The following is a 12692-nucleotide window of genomic DNA, read 5'->3' as shown; positions in this document are numbered from 1 at the left end:
TTTTGTTATAATTTGAAAGATTTTTTTAGTTTGTTGCATTCAAGCAGTAGTTCCCACAGACAGATGAGACAATTAGACTCTAGAAATTAATTTTTATGTTGACAATAAATAAACAATCTATTCAATAAACAATATCGATACAAACATATTTTTTGGTGGTTCAAAAAATGGTGTATACTAGTTCGACCCAGCATGTAGACATTTTTTCTTGACAATCTTTATGTTGACCCAAGTCGGCACTCTGATATTGGATAATAGCATCCATGTATTTGCATATGAACATACCACAATCAATGTTGTTTATTTGGGTTGGCACGTTAGTCATAGTTTGAATAAGTTTTTTGTCGTATATCAGAATCAAAAGAGCCATCTGTCTTTTGATAAATATAAATTATCTAAACAAAATAATAAGCACGTATTAATTTTAATCTATACAAGGAAAATTTTAACAGGAGATTATGGTTGAAATGATCTTAAACTCACAATTTCAGGAAGAATGACCTTATGAGTGGGGTTTGGCATGGAATCCAAGAATTGTCAAATTTATTCCTTCAGCATTTCTACCAAAACGGTCCAATGTTGATTGTTGATCACTGGTAATAGTAGCAGATTGGAATCCTTTAGTGAATCTTGATTGATGTGCTTGACATAGATTTTGGTATTTATTTCATATTTTGAGTATGACTAGCGGATATCAAACAAAAATGTTTAATTACTTCACCAAAAAACTTATATTGAAATATACATAATGTATAACATGTGAAAGCATACCAAATGCAATCATGAAATATATAGGAATTGTTGGTAGAGGCCGGGCCAAAGCTTATTTTTCTCAAGTAGCAGTATGACAAAAGCATCTACATGGTTGTCATCGAGGTAGTTTTTCATTATTAATTTGTTAATTTGACTTCTAAAAATCATGAATGATATATCATCAAAAAATTATCTTGATCGGGCACAAATCTCGAGGCAAAATCAAGTTGGGAACTTCAAAAATTAAATTGGTAACCATCTGAAGTCTGATGCAAACCTACAGTCGAATTGAACCTCTCGAAAAATGACGCCAAATTCAACTCAATCCAAGCCCAAATGGGCCCAAATCAAATACCCGAAGCGCATTTGGAAGGTTCAATCCATAATTTGGATTACCAAACAGTTTCCAAATGTCATGTGCTTATAGTCGAATCGAGTGGCTCGACAAGACAAGTCCAACGAGCCCAATATCGCCAAATTTTGATATCATTAAGACATTCAAATGTCCAGTAAACGATCCACGATCAAGGGATTCAACATCGGCCATCCATTCAAATCACTCCTAATTTACCCTTGATATTTCTCTTATTTATTAGTCATGCCACTCTCAGAAAACTATAAATAGATCCTTTATTTCTCATGGAAGGGGGAGGAGGAAGGGAGCCCAAGCAAGAAGAGGAGACCCAAAATGGAAGAGAAGGAAGAGAGCTCTCTTGACACCATACTCCTCCTCGACCACCACTGGACTTCAACTCGGCCACCGAATGTCGCCAGTCTTTCGGCCGGCTACCGATGGACGCCAGATTTCTGCCTAGCCACCGACACTGGATTTCTGCTTGATTACCAACTGACGCCAGACTTCTGCCCATCATAAGACTTTAGTTGGATTTTTACCCAACGTCAAACTTCTACCTGTCGTCAAACTTCCTCTCGTCGTTGGACTTCTGCCCATCGCCAAACTTTACTCGGACTTCTACCCGACACCAAACTTCCGCGCATCGCTGGATTTATGCCCGACGTCGGACTTCCTCCTGTCAACGGTCCTTTCAACCTCCGTTGTCTTACTACAATCTTTTCGACATCCGTCGCTGCCGACTACGGTCCTTCCGACCTCTGTCGCTAGACAATGATCTTTCCGACCTACGTCGCCCACCGACTATGATCATTCTGACCAAACGAGCATGTCAACAGTGATTCTTTGTATTCCCATTATCTAATGTACTCCATATGATGTACATCAAGCCAAGGTCTTCCCCCCAAGGAAGGGCCTCATTTGTAATCGACTGCAAATAATAGTGGATTCATTCAAACTGGGCCAGACCCTGTGGTTTTTTCCCCTTTTTTAGGGGTTTTCCACGTAAAAAATTCTTGTGTCTCTTAAGAATGCTGCACCCTCTCTTTTAAATGTATGTGTGCTGGATCTTCGTACAAAGCTAAGACATTAAACTTTATATTCCTCTACCACCACGAATATTTCAAGATGTAACAATGACGTTCCTAGGAATTAATATATTGTCAGACCTGTAAAAATATCAAGATAACATAACAATATACAGCTCAATATACAACAATACACAGCTCAGTACACAGTAATACACAACTCAGTATACAACAAGACAACAATATATAACAATACGCAACTCGATACACAGCAATACACAACAATATACAACTCAGTACACAACAATACATAATTAAATACATAACAATATACATTTTAATACACAGCTGTACAAAGCAATACACAACTCAGTTAATAGCAATACACAAAAATATTGAGTTAAATGCATAACAATATACAACAATACATAGCATTGATCAAATCAATACACAACAATATACGCCAGCACACAATGACTAATTATAGAGAAACACACAAACACATAATTGAAACTTACTTGTCAGCATACTATTCATGAACATCCTCATTTCTTCAGTTATCAGCTCCCTATCGACAAATTCCATCTATTTTTTTGCTGGCTTAGCAATTGTAGATACTCCCTCATCCACATTAATGACTGTAGTAGGTGCAAGTACTTTTGTGTAGATACTCCCTCATCCACAGCAATGACTACAACAGTGCATGTATTTTTTGTGCAAGTTACTTCTTGGTTATTTGATTGCCTCTTTTCCTTTTCTGACCCTTATGAGCAGCTGTCATAATTGTCTTGATTTCATTCTTAGAAGATGCAGCAACTTTTTGCGTTGGTTGATTCATTGCTCTTTGATTACCTCTTCTCTACATCTGACCAAGTGCAAAAGGTGTCTTGATGATAATCTTAACTCGGTCCTCCGTACCCTTCACACGATGTGTTATTCCCATGCTAGGGGTTGAAGCAAAAAAAAATCGTCGTCATCCTCATCTTTCTCTTTGACTCGAGCACGCGCAATTATAGTTTTTTTGGGTGACTTGATCAACTATGCTAGTGGTAGATGATCCTCACCGATGATAACAAGAGGAGGATTTGCAACATAAGGGAAATCGATATAAATTATGATAGTAGTGGTTTTATCAATTATGTCGGCAGAAGGGGCATCAGGAGGTTCTCCAACCGAAGGGGTTTGAATTTGGACATTAAGGCATGATGGAGTTAATGATGAGGATTATGTTGGATGTTACATTTTGTCAGCTTTATATGGAGGTGGCTATGATTACAAAATTGCCAAATAGACCTTTTCAACTTGAATTCAGCTCTATTTGGCAATTTTGTAATCATAGCCACCTCATCTGCAGTGAATGCTAGCTCATGCCCTTTGATGATGAAGCATTGCTTTGACATATCCCATGATGATAGCATCATGTATAGGAGGGAGATATTCTGCTGGAATGCATGGATCTCCAGGAATTAATAGAAGTGTAATTCCTTCAATTTGTCTCTGCAATCCTTGTCAAAAGTTTGAATCAAAGAGTCGTAGATAAGTTTAAAGGTTGATGTTCTGCAACGAGAAGTGATCTTTGGAACATACATCTATAAAATATTCAGCGATATACAACAATACCCATTGACTTAACAGAGAAATAATAGCATTTCCCATAAAATTTCTCAAATACAGTTGTGAAAAAGTTTAAAAGGTTTTTCAAATGAAGAAATATAGCAATGTTTGGTTGTCATAAGCTTGTATCATGAAAATACACAATAATACACAGTGACTTAGAAAGACAAAATAGCATTTCTCATATAATTTTTTAAATACACAGCTGTGAAAATGCTTAAAAAGTTTTCAAATGAATAATCACAACAATGACTGGTTGTCACATATCTTGTATCATAGCAATACTTGGCAATATATAGTAATACACAATAATACGCAAATCAGTATACAATGATACATAGCAGTACACAGCTCAGTACACAACAATACACAACTCAATTCACAGTAATACACAGCTCGGTACATAGTAATACATAGCATTACCAACAATTCATAGTTTAGTACACAACAATACACGGTAGTACATAGCTCAATACACAGTAATACACAATGACTTAAGAGAGAAAATAGCATTTCCCACACAATTTTTTAAATACACGGTTGTGAAAAAGCTTAAAAAGTTTTTAAAAGAACAATTACAACAATGTCTAGTTGCCATAAGCTTGTATCATAGAAATACTCAACAATACATAGTGACTTGAGGAGAGAAAAGATAGCATTTCCCACATAATTTTTCAAATACACAACTGTGATAGTGTTTAAAAAGTTTTCAAGTGAATAATTACAACAAAGTTTGCTTGCCAAATATCTTGTATGATAGAAATACTCAACAATACCTAGTGAATTCATAGAGAAATAATAGCATTTCCCACAAAATTTCTCAAATACACAGGTGTGAAAGAGCTTAAAATTTTTTCGAATGAGCAACTACAACAATGTCAGGTTGTCATAAGCTTGCATCATAGTAATACACAGCAATACATAATAATACCGAGCAATATCCATTAATACCTAGCTTCTATTAAGCAAAGATATATTTTATATAAATTCTATACCCTAAACCCCAACAACTCTTTTAGATAAATCATTTATAGAACAAATAGCTTTGGTATTTCAACATATCCAGTGATGTAGAGTTACTAGAGATAAATCTGACCTTAACTCCTGCTTAGAAGAAGAAGAGCGACTAAACTGAGAGCGGAAAGGAAGTCAATAAAAAATTTAAACTCTGAATGCCAACACTTTTGGTTTGCTGAAAGACGGTGAAAGATTCAGTGTCTGGATGTATTAATTTCTCGGCTAGAATACTTTATCCTTGTGTAAAGATGAAGAGCACCTGCCTCAACTGAGAGAATAGAGGAACCGAGGTGAAACATTCGAATCCTGCAACTTTTGGTTTGCACATATTTTAAAATTTCCACGAACTAGGTTTTTCACCTCTGGACCAGTGGATTGGGTCGGGTCGTTAGGCCACATATGCCAGCATTTTATTGGAGTCCGGACATAGAGCTATGTCCAGACTCTGCACAAAATAATTTCTCCCATCCCTCACACCATAACTGGCTTTTTTTTTTTTCAACTTGAAGAAAAAAATAAAATAAAAGGAAGATCTCACTAAACCCATCCTTTTGCCACTCATCTTTTGCAACTTAAGCCTACATTTGACCTCTCCCATCTCTACCCGGTCTCCCCCATCTCATTCACATTTCTCCCTCAAGCCCAGGTTCCCAACAGTAGGGGTGTCAATTTCGGGTCACAGATCGGGTTCGGGTCGAACTTGAAATTAACCCAGCACTATTCGGGTCAACCTGAACCTAACCCATTTTTGTAAACGAGTCAGCTTTTCGGACCCGAACTTAACTCGCTTCGGGTCAAGTCAACCTGACACAAGCCGAATGACCCGAGAAAATAAAAAATTGCTAAATTTTCGGTCAAAAAATGGTTCAATCACCGATTTTAGGATAAAAAACGGGTCAATTTCGGGTTTCCGGGTCAAAATTGGGGTTTTACGTAAAAAACGGGTAAAAAACAAGTCAATTTCGAATTTCTGGCTCAACCCGAACTCGATTTTTGAAATGGGTTGATTTGTTGAATCTGAAACCGACCAGTTTCAGGTCCAGGTTGTCCCTAACCTGAAATTTTCGGGCGTGTTCATGTCGGGTTTTTAGGTTGTGTCAAACATTGACACCCTTACCCAACAGCCCCGCATGCTCTCTTTTTCTATCTTCTCCTCTCTTAACCTCAAAAACCCATACCCGCACTCTCTCTCTCTCTTTGGCGCAACTCTTAGCCCGTCTACAGAACTTCATCCCTCTCACCTTCGTCCACTCCATTCTCCCTCGTCTCCCTCACTACTTGCTCCTAAATAGCTGACGTCGGGTGAAGAACCTCCAACGGCTATTTACTGGAGGTTCTGACTGGACTAAGGAGACTTGTTGCCCATGCACTCATCTTCCAATCCCATTGCACACTAAAGACAATCGATCTCCTCCAATCCCTTAACCACTTTTCACCTTCAACGAACTTCTCCAACACAGCGAAGCCACTGACCACTGTAAGTCACTTGTCATCAAGCTTCAACACCTCTTACCTGCAATAACTCCTAAGACTCAAACAATCATATCTTCAACTATGCTCATTCGCCAATCAACAGGAGCTCGCGTGCAAAAGTCCACTAGAGGTGTAACTGAGTCAAGCCGGCGAGCGGGCTTGAGTTCGACTCAATAACGAGCTTATAAGCCGAACTTATTGATCCGTGAGTTTAAGCTCGTTTATTAAACGAGTTTGATGAGGCTCAGCTCATGAGCTTACGAGCCCGGCTCAAGTGATCTTTGTCTCTGGTAGTGAAGACTCATGCAATCTCATGAGCTGCTCGCTAGCTCTTTTTTTTTCAATCATGAGCCAAGTTTGTGCTCGCCGTTTGAGCTCGACTCAAATTTGAGCTCATGATTTGGCTGATGACGCGAACTCGAGTTAGGCATGACTGGAGCTCGACTCGACTCGACTAATTTACACCGACAATTTTGACAACCAAAATTCTAGCAATCACCATCTTTCTCTCTCTCTCTCTCTCTCATTAAAAAAATTTGAAAAAAAAACAATGAAAACAGATAAAAAAACAGAAAGTAAAAAAAGAAATAAGAGAGACATTAAAAGAGAGAGAGAGAGATTTAAAGAAAAAAATTGTGTGGTTTTCATCTTCACTGCAAACTGTCTTCCTATTAATCGATCGTCTTGCACATAAGGCAGCTAGGGTTTGAAAGGGCCGCCCGCCCAAATCATCTCATAATCTTCAAGAGCTATGCAAAAATATTATTGTTAGTAAGCTGATAAAAAAAATTTAATTATTTTTTTTATTTTCTTACAAAATTTTATTTTATTTTTCACTTTTAGGCTAACAAAGCTAGGGTTTGAAAGGGCCGCCCGCCCAAATCATCTCATAATCTTCAAGAGCTATGCAAAAATATTATTGTTAGTAAGCTGATAAAAAAAATTTAATTATTTTTTTTATTTTCTTACAAAATTTTATTTTATTTTTCACTTTTAGGCTAACAATCTGAATTCTGTTGCAACTTCTTCAATTATATTTAAGGTATTTAATAAATTTAAATATATTCTTTTATTTTATATATAAATAGAATAAATTTTTCATGATATGAACTCATTTCATTTTTAAAAAATTTATGAAATTATTATATAATTTTTTTAATTGTGCTATTGTAATATAGTTTTAAATATTTATATTTAAAGTTTCAATCATATGAGAAAAATTAAAAGTTGCTCTAATAATTCTTATTTTTAGATTATTAATTCTAAATTCACACAAAATATTTCCTACTTAGCCTAAATAAATAGACTAATAAATGAGTACACTAAACTTAAAGCATCTTCCTCACTAATCATTACTAACACTTATAATAATTAATTTTAATTAACCTGCATACTATTATCATCATATTTTATCCCAATTAGCTTAATAAAATCCTAATCAATAATTAATATATTAATTAATTAACTAAAAGTGTAACTAACAATGTAAAACTAACTAGCTTTATCAAACCATATATAAACTTAATTAGCATACCATACCATTCTAGTCATGAATTAATATATATAATTACTTCAACTACTTAATACAAGATAAAATCCTACTAAAAATTAATTATTATATATCAAGCTTTTATCCCACTATATGGGTTGCCTATAATTTTTTTTTCTTTTTTGCCTTTATTTTTTTATCATTTGGGGCAACCTTCTTACTATTTAAAAAAAAAATTTACTCAATATTTATACTAAAAAACTACTTTACAAAATAATAAAAAAATTATAAATAATATATATGGCTGCAAATTTAGTTTCAAAGATGAAATCAAAAGAATGTCAGACAACTTTTTGACTTGGGATAAACAGATCAATTGAGCATCAAAACCTATTATAACAAGTGCACAACACCAACAAAGGCTTTTATTTTGAAATACAGTAAATCCATCAGTTACAGTATACTTCATTTACACATTTGTAAGATAACACAGTCAAGAAGTGAATTTTTCACATGGCATTTTATCTATTTGAACAGACGATACACACCAAGTGGTGAGATCACAAAATCAAAAAGATGATAGTAATATTGCGCAATATGAAGCTTTGGGTGATTGCAGCAACCAAAGGCCATACGAATGAAGATCATGAATAAGATACAAAGGTAATTCACACATAAATGCATGAACGAACAATTGTCGCAAACATCATCTGCTCTCATCCTAACAATCTTATCTACAACTTTGAATATTTGGCTACTCGCTTTCATAGTCCTCATCACCAAAAGAGAAGACGGAGGCATCTGCGGCGATGGCCTTGAACTCGCTTGTGCTAGTAGATTCCAACTCGGGGGCTCGAAATGGCGAGTTCTTATTCTCCTCTGTTCTTGCCTCTGGAGCTGGCATTGAAGCTTCCTTAGCTTTGAGGGAGACTTGTTCGATTCCATGGGTTATATTGTATAATTCACTTTTCGAAGATGGTTCTGTTGCAGATCCTTTAGTGGCGATAACATGGGCTGCTGCAGATACATTGGTGGCCGGAGACCGTTTGCTCTTCGTAGAACCTCCCTCTTCAGCCTCACTATCGGAAAATACATCAAGAGAGAGATGTTCCAGGTCCTAATTCATCATGCTCAATTAGGATCAACCTTTTTCCATGACACATCCCTTATGCGTTAATTTCTGACAGCAAACAATGGTTCTGGTAAGGCATGCGTGTTATTGCTATAGGCAGGGCATGTGGTTTTTGAGGTTATGTCCATTTTGGGCCATAATGAATAGCAGCAGAGATGAGATCTTCTCATATCCTCACTTTTTGGGAAATGATTAACACATGTTTCTAATCTAAAACCCTTTAGGTATTTTTTTATCTAAATCAAAGTGCCAACACAACTCTGGCATAATCCTCTTTCCCCACATTTAAATGATTTCCATCTAGATATAAAGGAACTCCTATCATAGATTGCAACTTCTAGAAATATTTTTGTTTCATCTCCCCCCAACAGGTGTACGGACATCAGGCATAGCGAATACGAAAGCAGGTGTTCGCTTCAAGACTTTGAGACCGTAGATTCAGGGGAGATATTGTAGGGTGGACCATTATCAGAGACCAATATGTTTGCTGCCAAGATAATACCAGATAGGCCGTCTCTTCCTATGGGATCTTTTCTTCACACGCTGTCGGCTTACGTAAAATGGAGGTCATAGGTTATCCAGATTAGGACTAAAAGTTGTGAGGATGGGAAATCCAAAATTTGGGACTGTTGCCTCCGAAGGTTCTCTTGGGCCGTAGAACAGGAAAAGGGATATTTTCTTGCCAATACTTTAATAACCAGTGGAATTTCTCAAAATATGGTAATTTGGGGAAGTTTTCACAGTTCTGAAATTCATCGATCACCGTAATACCATCATCGAAAAAGTAGGGGGTTGATTTTCGCAATATCATAAATTAAGGCTTTATATGCTGGGTCTTTTCATGCATTTAGGAAAGCTTTCCTGTAGGGACGCAGCATCATTGGTCATTTGCTGTATGCCCTCATAAATGTACTTCAATCGCATTTTTAGTCTGAACTACTCCCTTCTCGAGAATGATCCTGCACAACAAGTTCTTATCAGCATTCGCCGAGATTGGTACGAAAGACTTACAAGGTAATCCAGTGCAAAGGACAGAAGATTGCTTATCATCAGAATGTGATATATTGTGTAACTTCATCTGGTTTATCGCATTTATGCTGGCTGGCGCATAGTCCAAGAGATTTTCATTTAAAACACAAAAATTTATTAACAAAAATCTTCATTCTGAATGAAAGAAGCTTTCGAAACCATTTAGAAATTCTTAAATTCCGATGTTGCACTCGATTTCTGTAGTCGAGGAGTTTGTACAATTAGGGGCTAATCAAATGTTCTACTTACCTTTCACAACTTTATTGTTCTTCTTTAAGAGGTGAGTCGCTAAGTCGGTCTGATCAAGCAAAGGGTCTTCAGACATTTGTCACATGAGAATTGTTTGCTTCTGAACGCAGGAATGATTGGCGTACGATCTTCCCTAAAAGTCCATTTTGATCTGTCCAAATGCTAATTATGCACGGCTGACTAATGGTTGCGGCAATCCACCGTCATTGCCGAGGAGCCGGCGATGAGGGTTTCTGAAAATGTAAAATCAAATTGATTCTGGCAGTTTCTCTCGCATGTCTGTGTTTACTTAATAATGATGTATTAGACAATCATCCTATAGTGGGAAAAGCTTTCAATCATTTGCTAGTCAAGGATGAATTCAAATTTGATTTTTAAAGTTGAGATGAGTAATGGGATCATTTGTGGAAAACCAAAAAAGTTTGAGAGACATTTTTTATATCATTTCTTTATTTCAAGAGTAGCCTCCTGTTATTCCACTTTATCATTGAAAGACCGGTTTGTACTTAACTTCTTCTCACATAGTGGGTTTTCCCCCCCCTTTTTCCTTAATAGGCCCCCGGTACCAACTTTGCCATGTATCAACAGTTTTTTCCATGTTCTCTTGCCTCCACCAAATAACGTAAAAATAGAAAATTTGTTAAACCTCTGAAATAACTTCAGGGAATAAGCTCCACTCTTTATCTTTCAGAAGAATTATTCGTTTCTTGTTTTGAAACTCCTTATCACTAGGTTCTAGACTCACCTTTCTGCGTCAAACTATTCCAGAATCATCACAATTCTTCTCCCTGAATTCATTCCTTGTCCACTGGGCAAAAATTGTTTTTGGCTTGAATTGTCTGTCTATGAGCCAATCTTCTGTTCCATGAAAAAGCATTTTCCATATAGATTTTTTCTTTTTCCATTAGCTAACAAGAATCCAAGGTCCATAACCACTGACATTCACTACTGTTTGCAGGGGCTTCAGACAGTTTTTTTGTTATATCAGTAAACTGACACATGGATTCTTTACATAGCAGTGCACTCTCATCGAAACCTTTAAGTGTCATTATCATTAATCTTCTCAAGGACAATTGCTTTGGTCGATTGACTAATCTGCCCACAACTAAACAAATGTTGGGGAACTACTTTTTCGTATTCGTGATTTTGTGGAAAAAAAAAAATTTCAGATCTCCTTCAACCCACGCACGCAAGTGCGAAGAGGATTCTTCTAGGTGGATATTTACAGCAAATTTAGGCAAATTCATGGCTTCCCCCATGTGGAAATACAGAATTTTCATCTTTAAGAAATAAAGGTTTCGCAACCTTTTGAGGCAATCCTACAAACATTTATAGGATCCGCGCAACAATCGAAGAGGAAAATTTGGCCATTCTTAAACCATATAGGTGGCTAATCAAATGCCTTTCAATGAATTTGGAGAGAAATGATTGACTTCACTGTATCCACACCAATGAAATGTTCCCTTTTCACATACGATGGGCCGTTTAGCAAGAATCGATTCAACCTTCCACATTCTGCAAATAAACATAACTCCACCTTTACTGAAGGCAAGTTAAATTAAACTTATTTATCTTGATAGCCATTGCCGTTTTAAGTTCGGCGAAGTTGACAATGAAATATGGCGTAGTTCCTCCCCAAAAACTTTAATCCATAGTGCATTCTGTAAATGCTTTGGTTGTTCTCCGACAGCCGTTCTCCTATAACACTTGACTATCAATGCCATCTTTTATGAAAAGTTATTTCCAATCAACTGGAAATGCAGAAATTTCTTTATGGGATTTTTTGACAAACATTAGTGAAAGTATCATTCTTCAGTTGTGGTCTTTAAGTAGAAGGTATTTCCAGTTTAGTAACTTTCAGAAATAAACAGAAGGTTCCTCCTTAGTCTGTACACAAGCTGAGCCCCTATTCATGTGCTGCAACTTTCTGATAGGGCTTTCCCATTCCCCCAAATTGTTATTAACATTGAACATCTACTGACTGTATTTATTTGAATTATACGGTTTTTCAACATTCTTCAAGCGAATTTTACATTTTTATCTTGCCAGCTGGTTTTGTGTACAAAAAGTTGTGATATTAATTAATTTGAGTATTTTTAGAAATTTGTTATGACATCTTTCTTAAAAATTACCACCCCTTTCCCTTACCATCATCGATAAAAGGTTTTGAACATTCGTCAGGCCGCCTTCACATTAATCACCGAACGATTTGACAATCAAATGGATGAGAAACCTTGCTCCATTCTTCCAGTTTTAGAGAGAAATTTCTGAATTGGAATCTTAGGAACATCAGGGGGAGATTTGTTTTTCAAAAATCATTTTTCCATTTAAGCAGACGATCGACGATCTCCTTTAGGAACAACTGCCGGCATTTAAGCGCGATGAATCGCATTGCCGCGGCGCCATCAAGTGGTATACTTGTCGTCTGATCTGACAAAAGATTTTTGAAAATCAACTCTATCTCACTGAATCCCGAGCCATTCTCACTAGAATTGTCCGACTGCCAAAACATTTTGTTTTCAAATATTCGAACTTTTGAACAAAAGCTTTTACAAT

The 12692-nt window shown here is 36.4% G+C and overlaps 1 protein-coding gene across 1 annotated transcript in view; it reads right to left on the bottom strand.

The window, feature by feature from the left end:
* Positions 1 to 8119: 8119 nt before the first annotated feature.
* LOC110095694 (phosphatidylinositol 3,4,5-trisphosphate 3-phosphatase and protein-tyrosine-phosphatase PTEN2A) overlaps positions 8120 to 12692 on the bottom strand; it is a gene marked incomplete in the record, with an annotated part of 49948 nt that continues 45375 nt past the window's right edge. The window contains 1 exon segment of the mRNA XM_028692245.1: positions 8120 to 8822. Coding sequence (XP_028548078.1) covers positions 8481 to 8822 — 342 coding nt within the window.

Source organism: Dendrobium catenatum, unplaced genomic scaffold (genome assembly GCF_001605985.2).
Source record: "Dendrobium catenatum unplaced genomic scaffold, ASM160598v2 original_scaffold_153559, whole genome shotgun sequence".
In the NCBI taxonomy this organism is placed as follows: Eukaryota; Viridiplantae; Streptophyta; class Magnoliopsida; order Asparagales; family Orchidaceae; genus Dendrobium; species Dendrobium catenatum.
Note: the sequence above shows the minus strand (reverse complement) of the source record. Positions and strands in the feature narration are given on the sequence as shown.